General features: G+C 43.1%; 1 protein-coding gene across 1 annotated transcript; it reads left to right on the top strand.

Moving 5' to 3' along the window:
• The first annotated feature begins 15,069 nt into the window (after nucleotides 1-15,069).
• LOC146019516 (uncharacterized) lies at nucleotides 15,070-22,621 on the top strand. The gene is made up of 11 exons (XM_083152038.1): nucleotides 15,070-15,119; nucleotides 17,068-17,142; nucleotides 17,633-17,722; nucleotides 18,200-18,289; nucleotides 18,772-18,861; nucleotides 18,991-19,058; nucleotides 19,404-19,568; nucleotides 20,405-20,455; nucleotides 21,669-21,707; nucleotides 22,327-22,389; nucleotides 22,484-22,621. Coding segments are annotated over exons 2-11 (678 nt in total). The 5' UTR covers nucleotides 15,070-15,119; nucleotides 17,068-17,141; the 3' UTR covers nucleotides 22,505-22,621.
• The last annotated feature ends 2,138 nt before the right edge of the window (nucleotides 22,622-24,759 follow it).

Raw genomic sequence — 24,759 nt, forward strand, 5'->3', positions numbered from 1 at the left:
TATTTTTTTGTTTGTTTTTATTTTTTGACCGCGGTTGGATTGTTTGGTGTATATTGTCTGCTGAGGATATTGCTGAAGTAACTAATCTGTAGCGGTTGTTTTGATAATTAGAGTTCTTTGTTTGTCCAATCTATAAATTTTAAAGAAGTTGCATATATTTGTTGTAGGTTTTCCCGTGCTTATAATTTGGTGATTAGAGATAGGTAGAGGAGATTGTGCATTTACGTTTCTTCCTGGTTGTTTGGCCAGCAACATGTGGAAGAAATGGAATGCATGATTTATCCATAATCTGTATTGTTTGGAAACCTCCGGATTGTCTACTGTATATGGTTTATATAAGAAAATGTTAATAAATTATTAAGTATACGTTGCATTGTTAGAGCTAGCAAGCAGTCGGATTACAATAACAGTTTGAGCTAATTTCTTTATATCCATAGACAGAGGTCAGTTAAAATACAGAGTTTAAAGGAGTAGACGCTAATATTGTAAGCCAAGTAACAGTTCATTTTTACCACCAGAATAAATAAAGTTAATTGGAATATTGTTTATAACAAAGAAAGATTGAGTTTATCTCATTGTAAAGTTTTTTTGGTCTCCTGTCTTGTGGAGATGAAGTCCGTAATGTAGGACTGATGTTTTTCTGCTATGGGTTTTTGATTTAATTTTTTTTGGTTTATTAAACAAAGCAGCTGTGAGTTGGAAACTCTAAAGTGATGGATTCAGTTGATGTAATGCGAGATAAGGAGTTGTCCATGTTAGGTGAAGAAACAGGAAATGATCATGTGAATTCAATGTTTTTTTTCATTTAATGAGTAATACATTTTGGATAAGAAAAGTGATATATATCGATGAGATATAAGTCCAATATAACATCTATTCTTAAAGGTTCATATTGATATATTAGACCATGTTTTCTGTTGGCAATTTCTGTTGCCTATTTGTTTGATCTGGATACATATATTGAATCAGATATACCTTGAGTAATGCGCAGATAAATCCTGGGTTTATTTTTATTCTTATGAATGGAAGGTAATCAGTGATAACTGACTCAAGGCTGTGGGGTTTTCTTTAAGCCAATTTTTGTTTTGTTTTTGATTTGTGTTAATTTAATTTTGTTTGTTTTGAAAGGGGGAGGGTACTAAATTGATAGAGTATCTTAAGGGGTTAATACTGTGGCCACAGTTAGCTAGATAACCAGGGGAGATAGTGATCTAATCGTGTAATGATCACTTAGACAATGTGCAGATATGGTAACAAAGAATGACATATTGCATATAATTTTTTTCTGATTTGATGAGTTGATTTTTTCCTGTGAAGAGTGCTGACCGGTAGCGAGATTCACAGGGGGTATCTGCCACCTACGTACAAGGTAGAATATATGGGGAAACATAATAAAAGAAGACAGGGTGGGGCTGGGACACGTGGAAGCGTAGGTGTGATAACATTGGGTGACACATAACGCAGCGTGGAAAGCGTAGGTGTGATAACATTGGGCGACACATAACGCAGCGTAGGTGTGATAACATTGGGCGACACATAACGCTAGGTTAGGTTTTTTTGGGAAATTTTTCATTTATTTTATTTACATTTTTGTCTTTGAAAGAGGTAACACCTTTTTAAGCATTTGTATGGGATCACAGAAAGTTCTGAGTATGTGACTAGTGTGAGCAAGTGAGAAGGAATAGAAAATACTATGCTGGTCATAGTTAGTTGGAATTGGCGATGATGATGCACCTGTGAGGTAATGATTATTTGATGAGAGTGAACGCGCAATGGTCTGGTGACAGGTGGTGAAAGCTTCAAGAATTGAGATAGTATATCCCACTAACACACATATGTTTGGAAAGATTGTACTGTCTCACTGAGGGGTTAATTCTGTTCAGTGAGAAGTGAGGAGAGGTGATATGTCTTTTAGAGCCTTAGGGAGAAAAGAAAAATGGGAAAAAAAGAATAATTTTGAAAAAAAAATATTTTGTTTATTTTTGAAAAAGCAGAAGGGAAGAAGTTTTTTCAGTGATGAGGTGAGAGTAACATCAGAAATAACTCTGTAGGAGATTAAAGGCAGGAAATGGTTAATGAGATTGATAAGAGAGTAAAGTTTTATTCCTAAATGATGTGAAATATCCAAGGAGTGTTACAGAACTGTTTTCCATAACAAGGACATGAAAGATTTTAGAAATGAAGATATTGTTTACCCTTTTGAAAAAGCACAATGAATAGATTAACCCCTTCACGACATTTGACGTATATATACGTCATGGCCGGGAAGTACTTCCCGACCGTTGACGTATATATACGTCATGGCTTAAAACTGTCACTGCGTCTAGAGACGCAGTGACAGAGGGACGATGTCTGCTGTCCCTGACAGCAGACATGTCCGTGCATGCCCAGGGGGGGCGGCGATGCCGCCCCCCCGTCGGCGATCGCTGTGATTGGCTGTTCATTGTGAACAGCCATTCACAGCGTTTTCTGTGTCACCGGCGAATAACGTTCGCCGGTGACACGGGATCGGAGGTGATTGGTGCTGTAAAGTACAGCACCAATCACCGCGGGGTGTAAGGGTGACACTGGTGTCACCCCACCTCACCCCTCCCGCCCCCAAAGGCCGTGATTGGTTCGTCGGACCGACGGACCAATCACAGCCATGGAGGGGGGTTTAAACTAACGGTGACTGCGCTGCAGACGCCATTCCGGTCTGGAATAGCGTGCAGTGCGGTCACCGTGCCCAGCTGCCGCCTATACTGACCAGAACCCATCCAAAATACTTACCTGATCATTGATATTGCTTATGCTTGTGACATCTTGTGACATCCTGTGACATCTTGTGCTGCTGCGATTTATTAGATAGAGAGAGAGTTAGAGAGAGAGAGATAGAGAGAGATAGAGAGAGATAGAGAGGCCTAGTGCTATATTTTGTGCTGCTGCAGTGTGATAGAGCTATAGATAGAGAGATAGAGAGAGATAGAGAGAGAGATAGTGACAGATTGTGCTATATATTTTTTATATAACTGAAAGAGATAGAGAGAGATAGAGAGAGATAGAGAGGCCTAGTGCTATATTTTGTGCTGCTGCAGTGTGATAGAGCTATAGATAGAGAGAGAGAGAGAGATAGAGAGAGATAGAGAGATAGTGACAGATTGTGCTATATATTTTTTATATAACTGACTGCTGCCCCCCCTTTTGTGCTGATCAGTATAAATTAACTGATCAGCAACTTTTTGGGGGCGCAGGTTTTTTTTTATATATAGATATACCTGTCAGTGCTGCTGCTGCAGTGTCATAGAGTGATAGATAGTGAGAGATAGAGAGATAGAGAGAGATAGTGACAGAGAGTGATAGAGAGTGCTAAATTTTGTGTCTGCTGCCCCCGCCTTTTGTGCTGATCACTATATCTGAGGTGATCAGCAACTTTTTGGGGGTACAGAGGTTTGTTTTTTTATATATACCTGTCAGTACCACCAAAGGTTGTGCACCTGCTGCCCCTCACTGGTAATCAGTGTCGCATCACTGATCACCTTTTTTTATTTTTTGTGAGTGCTGTGGGGTCTTTTTTACATTTTTTTTTTTTTACACACACTGTGATTTTGTGTGTGTCCTGTGGCCACTGTGCGCTGATCAGTGACGTACATCACTGATCAGCTTTTTCGGCACAGGGTTGATCTATTTTTTTTTTTTTTTGGATCAAATTCCTGTTGCCTTTGAGCGCTGTTCAGTGACGGACGTTACTGACCAACATCTGTGCTCAATTTTTGGCGCAGGACCTTTTTTTTTTTTTAACCCCTTCCATTTTTTTTTTTTTTAACCCCTTCCATTTTTTTTAACCCCTTCCATTTTTTTTAACCCCTTCCATTTTTTTTTTTTTTAACCCTTCAATTTTTTTTTTTTGTATTTTTTTTTTTCTGCACTACATACACACTACACACTACATACCCCCCGGGTTGAAATAAAGTTTGTACCCCCCCCCTACACTATACACGTGTTGAAACATTTCACTACCAGTAACACAAAAATATAAATGGCATCCCAAATGTCATCCCAAATGTCGTCCCAGTCATCCAGGAGAATGTATTCGGTGGAGGAGGCATATGCCATGCTTGCCTCTGACTCTGACACAGCCAGTGAGGCAAGCGGGGAATTTGAAGGATTTGTCTTAAGCTCCTCTGATGATGAGGGACCCCCTCAAAGACGCCCCCGTAGAGCAGCTAAGACCCCCCCCCAATAATTGATCTCGTATGGACCCCACCACCAGACAATTTTGAGCCCCAGGTTCCTGAGTTTTTGGCCATCCCAGGAATCCAATTTGATTCAACAGGTCTCAGAGAAATTGACTTTTTCAAATTATTTTTCTCTGATGATTTTATAAATTTAATGGTGGACCAAACTAATTTATATGCCCAGCAGTTTATTGCTCAAAACCCCACGTCATCATTTGCTAGGTGGACCCCTGTAGATGCAGTAGAGATGATGACGTTTTGGGGTCTGGTGTTACATATGGGCATAGTAAAAAAGCCACAAATTAGGCAATATTGGAGTACAGATGTTCTGTACAGCACCCCATTTCACCATATGGCCATGCCCCGGGCTCGTTTTGAGGCAATCCATAAATTTATACATTACACCGATAATGCACAGTGCCCACCCAGAGATGATCCCACCTTTGACAGGCTATTCAAAGTCAGGCCAGTCATTGATCATTTCAGTGCCAAATTTGCAGAGCTATACATCCCTGATAAATGTATTAGTATCGACGAGTCCCTTATACATTTTAAAGGAAGGGTTAAATTCCGCCAGTACCTTCCCAGTAAGAGGGCAAGGTATGGCATACAAATGTATAAGCTGTGTGAAAGCACCACAGGGTACACCCACAAGTTTAGGGTATATGAAGGGAAGGATTCAAGAATTGAACCACCAGAATGCCCCCCCTCCCTCGTAGGTGTTAGTGGAAAAATTGTCTGGGATTTAATGCACCCCTTCCTGGATAAGGGTTATCACCTCTATGTGGATAACTTTTACACCAGCATCCCCCTGTTTAAGGCCCTTGGTTCAAGAGGTACAGCAGCTTGCGGTACTGTGCGCAAGAACCAAAGAGGCCTCCCCAAAACGCACATTGCCCAAGTAATGAGAAGGGGTGAAAGCAGGGGAATATGCACCGAAAATATGTTGTTGGTCAAATATAAGGACAAGAGGGATGTCCTTATACTGACAACAATTCATGGAGACAGTACCACCTCCATCCCTGTACGAGGTACCAGTACCCACACCTCAAAACCAAATTGTATCCTAGATTACAATAAGTACATGGGCGGAGTGGATCTTTCAGATCAGGTACTGAAGCCGTACAGTGCCCTGCGGAAAACAAATATCTGGTACAAGAAGCTGGCCGTGTATATCATCCAGATGGCACTGTATAACGCTTACGTGCTATTCCGTTCTACCGGCCAGAGGGGGACATTTATGCACTTTCAAGAGGAAGTCATAAAGAGCCTAACATTTGGGAATCAGCAGGCAGAGGGCCCCAGTACTTCTAGTACTGGCCCCCGTATTGTACCAGGGCAGCATTTTCCCAACGAAATCCCCTCCACTGCAAGAAAGGGCAGGACACAAAAAAGGTGCAAAGTTTGCTATAAAAAGGGAATAAGAAAGGAAACTATTTTCCACTGTGAAACTTGCCCCGACAAACCCGGCCTATGTATAAAGGAGTGTTTCAAAATATACCACACATCTATGGATTATTAGGTTCATCATTTCACCGTGCTTCGGGGGTCTTGCTAATGCCACATAGCACCCACCATTCATTCCACCAGAATCTGAGCTGCAAAATCCAAAAATCACTCCTTCCCTTCTGAGTCCTGCCATGCACCCAACTGGTATTTTTTGGTCACATGTGAGGCATTGCCGTACTCTGGAGAAATGGGGGCACAGATTTTGGGGTGCTTTGTCTCCTTCATTCCTTGTGAAAATGAAAAATTTTGAGCCAGAAGTACATTTTTGTGTAAAAAAATGTATTTTTTTCATTTTCACTGCCCAGTTGTACCAAAATTGATGAAACCCCTGGGGGTTTGAAATGTACACTATACCCCTAGATGAATTCCCTGAGGGGTGTAGTTTGCAAAATGGGGTCACTTGTGGGGGGGTTCCACTGTATTGGTAATGCAACATAGCACCCACCATTCATTCCACCAAAATCTGTGCTGCAAAATCCAAAAATCACTCCTTCCCTTCTGAGTCCTGCCATGCACCCAACTGGTATTTTTTGGTCACATGTGAGGCATTGACGTACTCTGGAGAAATGGGGGCACAGATTTTGGGGTGCTTTGTCTCCTTCATTCCTTGTGAAAATGAAAAATTTTGAGCCAGAAGTACATTTTTGTGTAAAAAAATGTATTTTTTTCATTTTCACTGCCCAGTTGTACCAAAATTGATGAAACCCCTGGGGGTTTGAAATGTACACTATACCCCTAGATGAATTCCCTGAGGGGTGTAGTTTGCAAAATGGGGTCACTTGTGGGGGGGTTCCACTGTATTGGTAATGCAACATAGCACCCACCATTCATTCCACCAAAATCTGTGCTGCAAAATCCAAAAATCACTCCTTCCCTTCTGAGTCCTGCCATGCACCCAACTGGTATTTTTTGGTCACATGTGAGGCATTGCCGTACTCGGGAGAAATTGGGGCACAGATTTTGGGGTGCTTTGTCTCCTTCATTCCTTGTGAAAATGAAAAATTTTGAGCCAGAACTGCATGTTTGTGTAAAAAAATGTAATTTTCCATTTTCACATCCCAGTTGTACCAAAATTGGTGAAACCCCTGGGGGTTTGAAATGTACACTATACCCCTAGATGAATTCCCTGAGGGGTGTAGTTTGCAAAATGGGGTCACTTGTGGGGGGATTCCACTGTATTGGTAATGCAACATAGCACCCACCATTCATTCCACCAAAATCTGTGCTGCAAAATCCAAAAATCACTCCTTCCCTTCTGAGTCCTGCCATGCACCCAACTGGTATTTTTTGGTCACATGTGAGGCATTGCCGTACTCGGGAGAAATTGGGGCACAGATTTTGGGGTGCTTTGTCTCCTTCATTCCTTGTGAAAATGAAAAATTTTGAGCCAGAACTGCATGTTTGTGTAAAAAAATGTAATTTTCCATTTTCACATCCCAGTTGTACCAAAATTGGTGAAACCCCTGGGGGTTTGAAATGTACACTATACCCCTAGATGAATTCCCTGAGGGGTGTACTTTGCAAAATGGGGTGACTTGTGGGGGGGTTCCACTGTATTGGTGCTTTGGGAGTCTTGCTAATGCAACATAGCACCCACCATTCATTCCACCAGAATCTTTGCTGCAAAATCCAAAAATCACTCCTTCCCTTCTGAGTCCTGCCATGCACCCAACTGGTATTTTTTGGTCACATGTGAGGCATTGCCGTACTCGGGAGAAATTGGGGCACAGATTTTGGGGTGCTTTGTCTCCTTCATTCCTTGTGAAAATGAAAAATTTTGAGCCAGAACTGCATGTTTGTGTAAAAAAATTTAATTTTCCATTTTCACATCCCAGTTGTACCAAAATTGGTGAAACCCCTGGGGGTTTGAAATGTACACTATACCCCTAGATGAATTCCCTGAGGGGTGTACTTTGCAAAATGGGGTGACTTGTGGGGGGGTTCCACTGTATTGGTGCTTTGGGAGTCTTGCTAATGCAACATAGCACCCACCATTCATTCCACCAAAATCTTTGCTGCAAAATCCAAAAATCACTCCTTCCCTTCTGAGTCCTGCCATGCACCCAACTGGTATTTTTTGGTCACATGTGAGGCATTGCCGTACTCGGGAGAAATTGGGGCACAGATTTTGGGGTGCTTTGTCTCCTTCATTCCTTGTGAAAATGAAAAATTTTGAGCCAGAACTGCATGTTTGTGTAAAAAAATTTAATTTTCCATTTTCACATCCCAGTTGTACCAAAATTGGTGAAACCCCTGGGGGTTTGAAATGTACACTATACCCCTAGATGAATTCCCTGAGGGGTGTACTTTGCAAAATGGGGTGACTTGTGGGGGGGTTCCACTGTATTGGTGCTTTGGGAGTCTTGCTAATGCAACATAGCACCCACCATTCATTCCACCAAAATCTTTGCTGCAAAATCCAAAAATCACTCCTTCCCTTCTGAGTCCTGCCATGCACCCAACTGGTATTTTTTGGTCACATGTGAGGCATTGCCGTACTCGGGAGAAATTGGGGCACAGATTTTGGGGTGCTTTGTCTCCTTCATTCCTTGTGAAAATGAAAAATTTTGAGCCAGAACTGCATGTTGGTGTAAAAAAATGTAATTTTCCATTTTCACATCCCAGTTATACCAAAATTGGTGAAACCCCTGGGGGTTTGAAATGTACACTATACCCCTAGATGAATTCCCTGAGGGGTGTAGATTGCAAAATGGGGTGACTTGTGGGGGAGGTTCCTAACTTTTAGCACTTATGGTGCCTAGAAACCTACATGGTGCCTAAAAAAAAATCTCATAAAAAGGAGGCTCCAAAATCAAGTAGGTGCTCCTTCTATTATGAAGCCTGTGGTTTGGTCAACGTGCACACTAGGGCCACATATAGGATATTTTTGAAAACAAAAGAATTGGGGGAATCAATTTTTAGTCACATTTCTCTAGTAAAATCTACTGTATTCGTTAGAAAAATGTATTAAAATTGAAACTCTGCAAAAAAAAAGAAATTTTGAAATTTCACCTACACTTTGTTTTAATTCCTGTGAAACACCTAAAGGGTTAACAAACTTCCAAAATGCTGTTTTGAATACTGTGAGGAGTGCAGTTTTTGAAATGGCATCATTTATGGGGGTGTCTCACATACAAGTCCCTCAAAGTCACATCAGAACTGAACTGGTCCCTAAAAAAATCAGTGTTTGAAATTTTCATGAAAATTTGAGAATTTGCTATTCATATTGTAAGCCTCCTAGTGTCCAAAAAAATTAAAAGGAAGTTGAAATAATGATGGAAACATAAAGTAGACATATGGTCTATGTTAGTTATTAACTATTTTGAGTGGTATGATTATTTGTCTCACAAGCAGAAAATTTAACATTTTGCAAATTGCTAAATTTTCCATTTTTTCACGATATTTTGGTATTTTTCACAAAAAAACACAGACTGTATCGACGAAAATTTACCACTAACTTGAAGTACAATGTGTCACGAGAAAACAATCTCAAAATCACTGGGATAAGTAAAAGCAAAAAAAAGTTATCCCCACTTAAGTGAGACATGTCAGATTTGAAAAAAAGGGCTCTGTCATGAAGGCACAAACTGGCTCTGTCATGAAGGGGTTAAAGTTATTGCAATGTTCTGTATGGGACAGTGATCAGCCATACCCAAGGATGACCTCCAACCCCCTCCCCTCTGCTTCCCTCATGTGATAATGTTGTTTTGTCAACATCTGTTTAAAAAATTGCCATTTTTTTTTCCCAAATGACAAATGCTAATATGATGTCTGAGCTTAATAATGCTATTGCTTTTGCTTGTTTTATTTAAATTAAATCCCAGCCAATAGAGGTGTGACCATTCCAGAGAAAAGATTAATTTACAAATTGATGCATTTCATTTTGCACAGAAAAAGCAAGTGTTTTAAAAAAAAAATAATATTATTATTATTATTATTATTATTATTATTATTATTACTGAGCCACTAGAAATTATGTAGGTTATCTACCCAATGTGATTATTCTGATTATTTTTTTAGTGTAAATCAGTTACAGTTACAGTTATGGAGGTATTACAGTCATCTAATCATTGATTTATGATCTGCATAGTTCTTAAAGCAGATAGTCAGGACTTACTACATTTATTTACAGCACAGTCCAATATACGTGGACTTAATTAAGCCAAAGTTTTATGGACAGCCCCACTATGTCCCACAATGAGTTGCATGATTGCTACCACAATGCTGATTCAATATGTTTATGATATAATGATGTGTTTAAATTCTTTACAGGATTCTCTTACTGACACCTTTTCTTTTACTACTACTAAATCTAACTGACACAGAGCTGGCAAAGTACAATATACTGACATCATTGCTTCATTTGAGGCTCTGATACACGCACTGACAGAAGCCACAGCACTGGATATATCAGATTTATCATATGTCTTTACTGTAATGAACAACAAGCAGAGGCCTTGGGAGTTTGAACACATATATATGGGGATTCACATAGACCGATTGGGTATTACAGCTGCGCACTTGACCAAGTGGCAGCTGCATTACCGACATGCTTAAGAGCTGTGGCGGCTGCCGCGGCCTTAGTGCAGAAAGTAGAGGACATTGTACTACAACACCCACTGACATTATGTGTTCCTCATGCGGTTGCTTTCTTACTGAACTCTTCACAGACAAGACACATTTCCAGTGCATGGTTCTCTCATTGGAAACTTTTGCTCCCAGCGCCACATGACCTGACTATTGTCAGGTGGTACGCTAAATCCTGCTACTCTGCTACCTGGTGGGACCCGGGAGTCCCAGAGGATGGATGAGATGCAGGATTTAGAACATGATTGTGAGGAATATTTAAAGCAAAATTTCTCCAATTAGACCTGATATCTCTGACACGCCACTACCATCTACAAAGATTGTAGTTGTCACCAACAAGGAGACTCAGTATGGCCATATACGGGATATGCGGTAGTATTGGATTTAGAGATCCTCATTTTCCATCGTGATTTTGCTATGATATAATACGCTAATATCACAGCAAGTAAAGGAGCTCATTGAGGCTGTGCAACTCCCTGCAAAGGCAGTAGTTGTTAAGTGTCAAGCTCACATGTTATAAAGTGATCTTGTTGCACTTGGTAACAAAAATAAGATGGCCACTGTTGTGAATCACACCACTATACAATTTAATGTTTTTACAATTGACCAGCAGAATCTCATAAAACATTAAGAGTTGTGTATTTAAAAGGACTGTGCCAATGGATGATAAATGGATGCAGTCAAAAGGCTAATGGCCTATGTAAAGATGGTGGGGGCAGATCAGTAGCTCCCCAAACCCCTCCTCCTGGCATATGCGGAAGCTACCCATGGGATGACCCATGTAAGGAGAGAGAGGGCATGTATGTTGATTTCATCTTATGCAGAGGCCCAAACGCATCTGCAGAAGAATGAACTCAGGAAAATTATTCCTATAGAACCATCAAACATTTCTCCTACCACTGGTCCATTCCTAAGGTTAAAAATATTTTTTTGGGAAATTTATATGCATTTAAAATTGTCATTATATTTAAATGGTATCTGATATGTTATCTTGATTATAAGGAACATCCCAGCTGTCCCATGTACAGCATCCTTTACAGCAAAGAAATTTATTGAGAAATTTGTGTTCAGATATGTTATCCCATAAGGTATATGGTATTAAAAAAAAAAAATTATAGAGGTATTTGACAGGAAAGGTATTCTAAGGAATAAATCAATGTATGGTTGGTTGCACTCACCATTCACTAAAAGGTTTTAGTCAAAATTGAACATGTTAACAAATGCATATTGAGAACACATAATTTAGGGTGGGTGTGGAAATTACCATGAGTTGACTTGAAGTTTTGTCTTCGGTTTTGTATGACATTCACACTACTCCTCAGCAGCCACTGAACCTGTCCCCTTATAAGATCATTATTTTAATTGATATATACATTTTTTTGGGAGACCATCAATCCCTATTCAACATCCATCAGCAGACTTGTCACTCTAATTCTCACATCATCTAAATACTTTGCCAGAAAAGCAAACAAGCTTATGAAGGGATGTTGTTATAAGGTCCAGCCTGGAGACTATGCAATGGTGAGAAAATTCTTACAATTAAATGTCTCGTAGATCAAAGGCAAGACCCGTCCCTGTGAAACAAACCGATTGAATTAATGCGTCTCACTGCAAGAAGGTTTCCGACCTGGTGGTGATATCAGTTGAAAGAAATAGAAACTGATGCAGATAAATATTGTGACTGTGATTCTAACTTAATAAACTTATTGGATGATGGGCCTGTCCAGGGCCCCCACACAGACCAAGACAAGGTCCACGGAATCGGGGGGCATCCTTAGTGGTGTCCCTGCGGGTTGTGGGCAAGAAGAGGTCCACGGAATCGGGGGATACCCTTAGTGGTGTCCCTGCGGGTTGTGGACAAGGTGTAAAACAATGATTCCCATGAGTGACCAAGTTTCCCATACACTCACTAACTGAAGAAGTCATTTTTGTTTTTTAAGTTTTCATATTTTTATAGTGAATGAGGGTTACCAGGGATTGGTTGCTGGCAAGGACAGTGTGTATAGTTATCAAAGAGGTTTTACTAGAGTCATGGTGGTGTATTCTACTTCTGCTTTTAATTTTAATCCCACAAGTATAGTAATAATCATAACAGACACACATATACATCATACTACTGATGCTCCCAGGTTTCGGTATGCATCAGAGGATGGTAAATAAAATACTGATAGCCAATATGTTAAACTAATTAGAAGGTTTAAAATAAATATATGAGTAATAACATAAAAGTAACTAAGAACATCCAAACCAGAACCATTGATAGAATACATCTAGTAAGGTATCAGTAAAGAAGAGGCATTCTAAGTAAGGATGGTAACAATGGTGCAAATATAATATCTATATGCAAACTGACATTTCTTCTTTAAGACGCTCATCATGAGCTGATAAAAAGAACAATAAGGTAAACTGATTGTTGGTTATATTGTCATCTACGGTATCACTCCGGTAATGTTGGGTTAATGGCTATTTATATTTGCAGTCAAATCAAACAACACCTAATTTTCTATGTAGGATTTACACAAGTGAATCTTATAAAGTTACTGACTCCCCCTAGGTTTAAAATTGGTAAAGAGTGTAATAACAGGAGATATTTTGGAGTACAACAAAACATGTAGTTATGTGACAGAGTTGGGTGTGCTAGTATAAAATCTAGATAAAAAGGGTACTCATTGAATTGTTTCTTAAGATGTTTTCTCAAACATACTGTTGTCTCATAAGCCATGGACATTACCACAAGGATTATAAGGTTTCTAAATGGTTACAAACAAGATCTATTGTAATAAAATGTACTTTTACTAATTAATACAGTGGTGATTCAACATGAAGATTTGAAAGTAACACATGGTATATTAAAGAAACACACTTATTTACATTATCCCAAGTTTATAAAATTGTATTTGAATTTGTGAATATAATTAAAATATGGTACAAGCATCACAAATACTAAACTGATGGTGACGTTAAAAGGAAAGTTGAATTAAATTATTTGGGTTGAAAAAAATTTTAGTTTATTGAACAGGTGTGAGTGATGTGATTCCCTACAGTTGGTTTATTTGGTTGAACCCCAATAACTGGTTCGCATAAGTCAATGTTATATATGCTTTAAGAAGTTTGATGTTTTTGCCAAGATAATATTATTGATTTTTCTGTATACTAGTGAAATGCTTCAAGAAGGTTTTCCGATGTATTAAGAGAGAAACAAATGATGCACAGTACGAGAGATATGAACTTTTGGTACTTGTTTCCTATCTGGGCGCCCAGGTTTTCTACGTACGGCACCGTACTGAAATCGGATCGCATCGCATCGTACACATACACGATATTGAACGATGCGATGCGATGCGATGCGATGCGATCCGATTTCCCATAGGAAACAATGTTAAATGGCTCAATTTAGCCAAATTATCATAGGAACAATAGTAAATGGGCCAAAAACACCCCTGAACATTGAAATGTCCCCCCAAAAGTAGTTGACGCCACCCCGCCATCAACGTGAACCCGAAGCGTGGCGAGCGCAGCGAGCCCGCGAGGGGCGGCGGTACGCGTCCTCCGACCTTTTCATGCCCTACTATCCACTAGGGCGTGGAGTGAGAATAGAATAGTGTGGCGAGCGCAGCGAGCCACCGAGCCCGAAGCGTGGCGAGCGCAGCGAGCCCCGCGAGGGGACGCGGATACCTTCACAGTTATACGCGTCCCCTCGCGGGCTTCCCAGGTGTCCATGGCGACGCGGACACCTGGGAAGCCCGCAAAGGGACGCGTTTACCTGTGAAGGTATCCGCGTCCCCTCGCGGGGCTCGCTGCGCTCGCCACGCTTCGGGCTCGGTGGCTCGCTGCGCTCGCCACACTATTCTATTCTCACTCCACGCCCTAGTGGATAGTAGGGCATGAAAAGGTCGGAGGACGCGTACCGCCGCCCCTCGCGGGCTCGCTGCGCTCGCCACGCTTCGGGTTCACGTTGATGGCGGGGTGGCGTCAACTACTTTTGGGGGGACATTTCAATGTTCAGGGGTGTTTTTGGCCCATTTACTATTGTTCCTATGATAATTTGGCTAAATTGAGCCATTTAACATTGTTTCCTATGGGAAATCGAATCGGATCGCATCGCATCGCATCGTTCAATATCGTGTATGTGTACGATGCGATGCGATCAGATTTCACTACGGAGAATAGCATGGTGCTCAATTAACTTAGTGGGCGCCCAGATAGGAAACAAGTACCGAACTTTTTTTCGGAGATATGAAAAAAGTTGAGGATGGACTGATAATACAGAAAATCAACTAATCAATAAATCTATGCTTTTATTATATTCTGTTTTCCTGACTGCCGCTATTATTGCTGCAGATGACTTTAGCTTGTTGCACACTGTACTATTCACTGCGTATGAGGCCTTCCCTTTGCGCTAAACAGTTAGAAGCAGCAGCCATTTTGTTAGGCATGACTTGCATAATAATATTATTAAAATGGCTGATCATTCAGAACAGTGCTGTAAAAGTGATTTCTTATAAAGAATTGTTTTTGGTTTTAGAAGCTTAAGAATGTGATGTTGACAGTATAATGTAGCAAGGACAGGAAGCTAGTCTCCACAAACTGAATAAGATGGGAACAAGACCACACATGCGTAGACCCACAAGGCCACTGAAGTTGGGTGTTGGGTTAATTATGACATCATGATTGAAAGCAGAGCTTTCCAATAAGACTCAATGCGTATGAGTAATTAATTAATTAATGTGATAAAGGTTTAAATATCAGAGTGATAGAAGGAGGAGGAAGGCAGTTGAGGAAGAACCAGCAAGCACGGGGGGGCTGGAGGTAATTATGAAGGAGGTTTAATCATGGCTGATCACTGTCCTTGAAAGGTGTCCATTTTGATTTGATTTAGAATTACTGTTTAAGTATTAGCTAATCAATTTTATGTTTCTTGTGTTAGTCTGCATTTGCAAATACCTGTAATGAAGCTATTCTTTAAGTAAAGCATTGTCATACCTTTTATAACAAGGTTGTGTGGGTGTGCAATCATTTCAGCGTTGCCGTTATATTTAAAGGTAATAAAGTAAATAAATTTGGTTTGGGTTATTTATCATATCTAATCTTATCAGATAAATATCTGCTTTATCAATAGTGTACAGTATCCCTTAAAAAATGGAGTCACTGGAGTGGGAGGCACATCATGCACCTTCCTCCTTTAAGCTCTTGGTCCCACTACTGCCTGACAGCGCTGCATCCTAGTGCCAGATAGGGTTGTGGCAGGTCCACCTGTGGAGTGCCAGGTAGCAGCCTGTGTGCACTGTCCGCACGGGTTGCTGTCTTCTGCTGCTGCAATGCATACCTCCCAACTTCTGTGTTGGGGAAATAGGGACACTCGCGCGAGTGCCCGAAAAGGGGACAAGGCGTATGCAAATGAGGGCGCAGCTTATGCTAATTAGCCGCAACCTCATTTTCATACGAGAATAGACGCTGTGCGCATGCCCACAGCGTCTATTCTATTAGATTGGGGGTTTCCCAACTGCCACCCCCCGCAGCGGGACAATGCCTGCCGTGGGTGGGACAGCGGGACAGGACCCGAAAATCGTGACTGTCCCGCTGTAATCGTGACAGTTGGGAGGTATGGCAATGCACTGTGGAACGCATGGTACTGACTTACGGAAAGGCGTCCCATGCTTCTGGTATCCTTTCAGCACTAACCAGATGTCCCGACCTGGGTTGGGACCATTTACACTGCTCACGACCCAGGTCCGACCAGTGTTCAACCCTGGTCAGGACCTGGGTAGGAGACCAGTGTCAATGGACCTGGGTTGGTCCCATTTACACCAACACTGACCTGGGTCCGACCTGGGTTTTTCGTTGGTGTAAAAGGGGTATTACCACTGTGACCCAGGTCTGTGCCGTTTACACTGAACCTGGGTCAGCACTGCTTTTCCCTATGAATGACATTAAAAGACATGACAAGTTACTGTAGCATTGAAAAATGTTGGTTTGTTTATTTAGTAAAATATTTTTCAAAAAGTTTTATTCAGTGCTCAAGCGCACATACAGTACAGTACAGTACCTGTAGCGGTATAAAGGTGCAGCATCACCCATGTGCTCTCCCCAGCCCCCTCCCCTGCAGCAGCAGACCGAATCTCCCATGTGCTCCCCCCCCCCCAAAAAAAAATAATAATAATAATAATATACAGTAAATGATACTGCATCCAATTATGATTTCTGTGTGCACTGCCCGTATCCTTCCTGGCTGCTGTCTTTTGCCACTGCAGCGCACTGTGGAAAGGCGTCCAGCACTTCTGGTATCCGTTCAGCACTACCCGGATGTCCCAACCTGGGTTGGGACCATTTACACCACCCACGACCCAGGTCCAACCAGTGTTCAACCAGTTGAACACTGGTTGGACCTGGGTCGTGGGTGGTGTAAATGGTCCCAACCCAGGTTGGGACATCCGGGTAGTGCTGAACGGATACCAGAAGTGCTGGACGCCTTTCCACAGTGCGCTGCAGTGGTAGGAGACCAGTGTTACTGGACCTGGGTGGGCCCCTTTTACACCAAGACTGACCTGGGTCCGACCTGGGTCCAACCTGGGTTATTCCTTGGTGTAAAAGGGGTATAACTCATTAGCATTTCTATCTGGTAAAGCTCTGCACCACCAACCCCCACTAATGTATTGTAGTTTATAAACCCACCCCCGCCCCATTTACAGTAATAAGAGTACAGTAAGTTTATTTACAGTAAACAGCACATTTTCGTATTTTTGTCATTTTCCCACAGTGCCTCCGCTTGAAGACAAGGAGGCCCATACAGCTGCCCCACCTACCACCTCAAGCGCCGCCGCTCCTTCTGAGAGTAAGTCCTGTCCTTTCTTTCTTGTACTGTACTGTATTTGTGTTTTTTTTTTCTTTCAAACTTGTATCTTTTGTTGGTGTGCCGTTGGGCGACGCTGTCAGCGTCGGCCAACGGCAGCCTAGCGCAGTCAGCGTAGTGTCCCCGCTGCAGCCCTGCGTAGACAGCATAGTGTCCATGTCAGGGGGGGTGGGGGTGGAGCGTTGCGCCAATGCCTCTGATGCACAACAAAGAAGGCACTTGCAGTGGCAGTACAAAATCCTGTACTGCACTGGCAAATGCCTCCATTTGTAACAACCACTATCCAGGGCAGCCGTAAGCGGGGCAAGCGCAGCGGTCCTATCCACTTTGGAGCGGAGTGGATTTTATAAAGTACACTATAGCAGCCGCAGCACTTTATAAAATCCAGTCCACGCCTTTTTGTAAACCCAGTAATGAGTACAGTAACTTTATTTAAACAGCACACTTTCTCATTTTTCTCATTTTCACATAGTGCCTCCGCTTGAAGACCAGGGCACCCTGCCATTGATGGCCGCTACTGCCGCCTCCACCACCACCTCAAGCGACGCCGCTCCTTCTGAGAGTAAGTCCTGTCCTTTCTTTATTGTACTTTACTGTATTTGTGTTTTTTTTTTCTATCGAACTTGTATCTTTTGTTGGTGTGCCGTTGGGCGACGCTGTCAGCGTTGGCCAACGGCAGCCTAGCGCAGTCAGCGTAGTGTCCCCGCTGCAGCCCTGCGTAGTCAGCATAGTGTCCATGTCAGGGGCGTTGCGCCAATGCCTCTGATGCACAACAAAGGAGGCACTTGCCAGTGGCAGTACAAAATCCTGTACTGCACTGGCAAATGCCTCCATTTGAAACAACCACTATCCAGGGCAGCCGTAAGCGGGGCAAGCGCAGCGGTCCTATCCACTTTGGAGCGGAGTGGATTTTATAAAGTACACTATAGCGGCCGCAGCACTTTATAAAATCCAGTCCACGCCTTTTTGTAAACCCAGTAATGAGTACAGTAACTTTATTTAAACAGCACACTTTCTCATTTTTCTCATTTTCACATAGTGCCTCCGCTTGAAAACCAGGGCACCCTGCCCTTGATGGCCGCTACTGCCGCCTCCACCACCACCTCAAGCGACGCTGCTCCTTCTGAGAGTAAGTCCTGTCCTTTCTTTATTGTACTGTATTTTTTTTTTTTCTTTCAAACTTGTATCTTTTGTTGGTGTGCCGTTGGGCGACGCTGTCAACGTCGGCCAACGGCAGCCTAGCGCAGTCAGCGTAGTGTCCCCGCTGCAGCCCTGCGTAGTCAGCATAGTGTCCATGTCAGGGGGGGTGGGGATGGAGCGTTGCGCCAATGCCTCTGATGCACAACAAAGGAGGCACTTGCCAGTGGCAGTACAAAATCCTGTACTGCACTGGCAAATGCCTCCATTTGAAACAACCACTATCCAGGGCAGCCGTAAGCGGGGCAAGCGCAGCGGTCCTATCCACTTTGGAGCGGAGTTGATTTTATAAAGTACACTATAGCGGCCGCAGCACTTTATAAAATCCAGTCCACGCCTTTTTGTAAACCCAATAATGAGTACAGTAACTTTATTTAAACAGCACACTTTCTCATTTTTCTCATTTTCACACAGTGCCTCCGCTTGAAGACCAGGGCACCCTGCCCTTGATGGCCGCTACTGCCGCCTCAACCACCACCTTAAGCAACGCCGCTCCTTCTGAGAGTAAGTCCTGTCCTTTCTTTATTGTACTGTACTGTATTTGTGTATTTTTTTTTCTTTCAAACTTGTACTGTATCTTTTCTTGGCGTGCCGTTGGCCGTTTGCTAATTGTGGTGACATGTCTTCCAACAGCCCAGCAACCTCTCAACAAGTGGGAGCTCCCAGACAGCTCTGGAGAGGCCGTATCAGCCCTCCACCTAGTAAGTACAGTACATGTTTTTGTTTACAGTATTTGTTAGTTTTTCTCTCTATGGGGCTGCATCAGATGTTACAGTACTGTATCTCTACCAGTACAGTACAGTATATTATGGAGGCAAGTGCTGCTAATATACCCCACCTCCCTTCCATGCCCTCTTACACATGCGCAGAAATACTGTACAAGTGTGTCTGCTTGTGCTCACCTCTGAATTAGGCACTCTGTTTCTCTTCACCCCTCTCTACTGTACAGCATACAGTATCCTCTACGCTCAAGACTTTATTGTTACCTATTGTATTACAGTATACTGTATCAGCAAGCTCAAATTGTGGTGCAATTTTTTTTACAGACCTGCAATACCCAGAGGTGCAAAACGAGGAGGACAGTATGGACACCTGGAGCTGTGCATCCCCGGAGCCCCAGGAAAATTGGAGCTACTGTTCCTGCCGCTCGGAGGAAGAAAGCGAGGTGGCAGCAGCGCTTCCTCCTGCATCCAGCAGAACTCCCCCAGGGTGTAAGTACTGTACTCATGGCCAGCAACAGCAATCCTGGGGCCCCATAAATTGATCTCTCTGGGGCCCCTTCCCCATCAAGCATAGTAGTGGTGTGGAGCAGGGGGGGAGTAATAGTGTGGAGTAGGGAGGGAGGGTGGGAGTAATAATGCAGAGCATTAGGGAGGGTTGGAGTAATAGTGCGGAGCAGGGAGGGAGGGTAGGAGTAGTAGTGTGGAGCAGGGAGGGAAGGTGGGAGTAATGGTGTGGAGCATTGAGGGAGTTGTGGAGTCCACCTGTAAAGCCATATACAGTACTGTACTGTACCTGTGCAGTACAAAATTCCCTCAATATTGCCATTCTGTATACTGTACAGAATGACCCATACTGTATGAAGAATGCCCCCCTTTAGTGCCTACAGTAATTACAGTATGCATTCAACCCCCCCCCCCCCTATCACCTAATGCACAATGCCCCCTGACTTGTGTAATGCCTTCATTCATCAACACTCACTGCTGCAACTGCTTCTGCTGCATTGAATACTGGCCTACAGTATGGAAAGCTGTCCTGAGATTCTGTCTCCAGGAGCAGCTGAAATGGGAGCTGCTCCATCTGTACATTACTGTACACAGAAAGTTGTGCTCCACTATGACAATTCTTATGACTTTATTGGTGTTCATACAGTACTGTACAGTACACTAGTGTACAGTACTGTATGTGCTGCAGTATGAGACACTATTGTTCAGTACTGTACAGTACTGTACAGTAAAGTATTTGTACTGTACCGTATGTGCTGTACAATATGCTGTACTGTATTACTATTGTTTCAGAAAATGATCAAACATTTCTTTTTCCACAGTGCATTCCCCTTGTCTACCTTGGCAGTATGAACAAACTCCTCCCCAACCATGTAAGTAGTAGTAGTAGCAGTACGTTTTTTATAAGGCGCCACAAAGTGTCCACAGCACCGTACATACTGTAGCAAACAAAAAAACAAATTACAAGGTAACGTACTGTACAGGGTGTGTTGAAAAATACAGCATACTGTAAATAGGGGTACAGTATACTGTAGCTGGTAGAACTAAAATCAGCATCAGTTCAGAAGTACTGTAGGTGTTGAAATTGTCGAGGAGACTGAAGATGAAGTACAGTACAGTAGATGAAGGGAACAACAGGACAGGAGCACAGGTGAGGTAAAGAGGTAGGGTGAGTACGTGAGGAAGGAGGGCCCTACTCATAAGAGTTAACAGACTACAGTAAAAGGAGGACGAACGAAAAACAATAGGATACTGTACTGTACAGTAAGTACTGTAGGAACAGATGGGAACGGAGGCAGGATAGGAGGATCAAAAGAGGTTAGGAGGAGGGATAGGCTAGTCGAAAAAAGTGGGTTTTGAGGGAGCGCTTGAAGGAGGTAAGGGAATCAGAAAGCCTGATACAGTAGGTGGCGGGAGGTTGTTCCAGGAGGCGGAGGTAGAGTGGCGGGAGAGGAAGATGAGCCTAGCAGCAGCGTTAATAATGGATTGGAGTGGTGCAAGGCGTGTTCGAGGTAACCCAGAGAGAAGGATGTTGCAGTAGTCAAGGCGGGAGATGACAAGAGAGTGAGGGGGAAATTTACTAAAGGAAATTTGTAAAAAATAGGTGTTTTGTATCCAGAAATACACTTATTTTTGACATTTACTATCCCGAAAATACGGCAATTCGTATTTGTATTGATAGCACATCAATACGAATACGAATTGCCGTATTTTCGGGATAGTAAATGTCAAAAATGAGTGTATTTCTGGATACAAATACACCTATTTTTTTTACAAATTTCCTTTAGTAAATTTCCCCCTATATGAGAATTTTGGTCGCATCAGTGGAGAGGAATGGTCTGATGCGTGAGATGTTGCGTAGGTGAAAACGGCAAGACTGGGAGAGAGCACGAATGTGGGGGGTGAAAGAGAGGGAGGAGTCAATGATGACACCGAGGCCGCGCGTTTGGTCGGTGGAGGTGATCTCTGTTTCACCAATGCTGATGGAGATAGTGGGAAAAAGGGTACTGTATGTTCGGGGGATGGAAGATTAGAAGTTTAGTTTTAAACTAGTAGTAAACTGACAGTGCTTATTTTTTTTTACAGCAACTCCTGCACCATCATTTGGGGAAGAAGACCAACAAGGTACAGTACAGTTTTGTACTTCTTAATACTGTAACTTACAGTACGGGTATTTTTAAACCTTTTTTTTAATTAAGGCTTTCACCCCTGTCTCTCAACTTTATTCCCCACACGGTGCCTTGTATCCAACCCCTCCCCCAGTGCCTAAGTTTAAACCGTTACTTTCAGCAAATCCCTGCCCCTGGGGCTAAGCCTCTGCTTGGCAACATCATGACGTCAGGCCATCTGCCAGTCATGATTCCTCTTGGCCTTTTTGTGCCTTGCTGAATGCAGGAGCTTATACTGTATACAGTACAATACTGTACTGTAATGGGGGGAGCTGGTACATGAACAGCTTTTGTGTGCCCTCCTTAACCGGGCAGTAGTGTACTCCAGTGAGTGACATCACAACTGGTTGGACACATGTACAGTTAATGGATGGATACTGTAGTTGTGATACTGTATCAAGCAGGTCTCATTGGCCACATTCAGTACAGTAATTAGTATAGAACTGTAACTGCGTGCACTTACAGTACATTTCAGAATAGAAAATAATGTACTGTACAGGAATGTACTGTAAAGGAATGTACTGTAAAACTCACTGCATTTACAGATACAATAAATATTTTTTCTCATAAAACAGGTCACAGGCAAGATGGAGGGCAGGTGCCATTGGGCCATGGGCCGCCACCACCCCAGAATAGAGGTATAGTATACAATAACACTGTAATTATGTTTACTGTAAAGTACTCAACTTGTATTACTGTTCTAAAACTGTTCATTTTTTTTTATTTTCACAGATGCCATACGAAGTGAAATAATGTCACTCATTGGGACTGCTAATCAGCTGTTTGATTGTTTTGTAAATAATTTATGAATCACTGTATACAGTAAATTTTGATTTAAATGTGCAGTACTATTTATTTGTGTTATTATCCATCTTAGTAGTAGACTACTTGTTTTTTTGGGGTTGATCACCCCGCCCATGGAAACGGAGCCACCAGGGCAATCCCTGGCCCGCCAGCCGGCCGACCCCAGTGCGCAGCATGTCACTTGCCATCTCCCCGGCCCTGGCATAGTGGGGGTTGAGGTGAGCTAGCTGGCTGCCTCACTAATCCACTGTCCCTTTGCAGCATTGGGCATCTGGCAGCGGGTATACTGGGATTTAAGATTGGACTCCATGCAAAGCAGCAGAGATTTGGAGACAGGGAAGTTATAAAACAAGTCCCATTCTACCCACCCGCCCACCCCCCCTTAATGGAATTACTGCGGTGAATTACAAGGTGAGCAGGAGCCGGACAGCCAACACAATAATCTCCCCTGGTCTCCTTCACGCTGCCGGACAGCCTCTGCACTAATCCCCGCTGGTCTTCCACGCAGCCACACATCCCAGAGCATGGGCTCTGCCGACCTGCAGCAGCTGCATCGCTGCTCTCTCCCCCCGGCTGCTGAAGCTCACGCTACACTGGAAGCACCCTCCCCCTTCACCTCTCCCGTGGTCAGCTTCTTCCTCCCGGGTTCCATTGGCAGCACAAAGAAGAAGGCTGGCTCTATACCTAGCAGCTACAGTAACTGCGGAACACAACAGACACAGGTACTCCCACTCCCCTGCTCTCTCTCACACTGTGCATCTACAGTATACCCTGTTCTCTCTCACACTGTGCATCTATCCCCTGCTCTCTCTCACACTGTACACCTATCCCCTGTTCTCTCTCCCACTGTCTCCCTATCCCCTGCTCTCTCTCCCACTGTCTCTCTATGGCCCTCATTTATCATTGATCGCATTTTGCAATGCGATCTGGGCGGAATATTACCTCCAGGATCGCATTGTAAAATGCGATCATACAGTATCACCGGGATGTACTGTATCACCTGCTGTGCGCAGGGACAGGGCTCCGAAAGGGGGGCTGATACATCGGGCAGCTTCGCATCCCCCATAGAAACCTATGGGCCGGCGGCGCTGCAGGGGGGGATCGCAGCAGGCATCGGAGATTCCTGCTGCGGTCCACCTTAATACTGTACATTTCAGTGCTACAGTCCTTAATATTTGTGCATCTATCCCCTGCTCTCTCTCCCACTGTCTCTCTTTATCCCCTGCTCTCTCTCTCACACTCTCTCCCCACTGAACCCCGCCCCCCCAGCATTATACTCACACACACACACACAAAAGCCAAATACTGTACTACAGTATATGCACCCGCACCCCCTGACACACTTCCCAGGTCACAGCACAGACACACAGGTGTACTCATTACTCACTGACACACTTCTGCAGAGTGCGCACGATGCCTGCTACCCTCTCCAGCCGCGACAACTCCCCTCACAGGCGCAAAGCCGCCTACTACCTTTGCAGTGCTGCTACCCTGACACCCACCACTGCACTCAACTCTCCGCCGCTGCCTTCTACAGTACCTCAGCACCTGCAAGGACTACCGGTACTTTATTGACAAAACACAGCATTGACCAAAAATATTGTACTTCATTTCATTACAGTACTTCATTTTTCTTAAAACATACAGTACAATACAGTGCAGTAGAAGTGTTATTTACAGTATGCATGTACTGTACATTACATTACATTTCATTCAATGACGTCAAGCAAGACCCTGTACAGATGGTTTGCAGTTTGTCTGGGGACTTACTGTAACGTAGAATACTGTATAATAATAAAAAAGTACAGTAAAGTAATTCAATCAGTCCTAACACAGTATTTTAAGTAAAGTACAGTATTTTACAGTAGGTGACAAGAAAGATTTTTCCAAGGCAGTGGGTCTCTCTTTTTCTCTGTCCCAAACACGCTTGATTTTGCTCATGGTAGAGTGGTACAGTATGGGGAGAGAAGAAAAAAAGAATAGCGTTAGTACTGAATGGTCACAAGGATTTCAGGGGGGGGGGATGGGAGAGAGACACATGTTGGCAGGGGAAGAGGATGGGAGAGAGGGAGAGAGATACAGTAATGTACAGTAAGATCATGGGTGACATTTACAGTATTAGAGATCGGTGGTGGGTTTTTGGCGATTTTTATCGCAAAAACGGCCGTTTTTTCATTGTTTTCCCAAATCCATTTTTTAATGGG

Source organism: Crinia signifera, chromosome 7, assembly GCF_055691185.1.
Source record: "Crinia signifera chromosome 7, ASM5569118v1, whole genome shotgun sequence".
Lineage (NCBI taxonomy): Eukaryota > Metazoa > Chordata > Amphibia > Anura > Myobatrachidae > Crinia > Crinia signifera.

What these genes read in the sequence shown, in the direction of transcription:
- LOC146019516 (XM_083152038.1), top strand. An exon ending in CGACGCTGCTCCTTCTGAGA is followed by an intron (nt 18,290 to 18,771) that starts GTAAGTCCTGTC and finishes ATTTTCACACAG; the next exon opens with TGCCTCCGCTTGAAGACCAG. An exon ending in CCGTATCAGCCCTCCACCTA is followed by an intron (nt 19,059 to 19,403) that starts GTAAGTACAGTA and finishes TTTTTTTTACAG; the next exon opens with ACCTGCAATACCCAGAGGTG.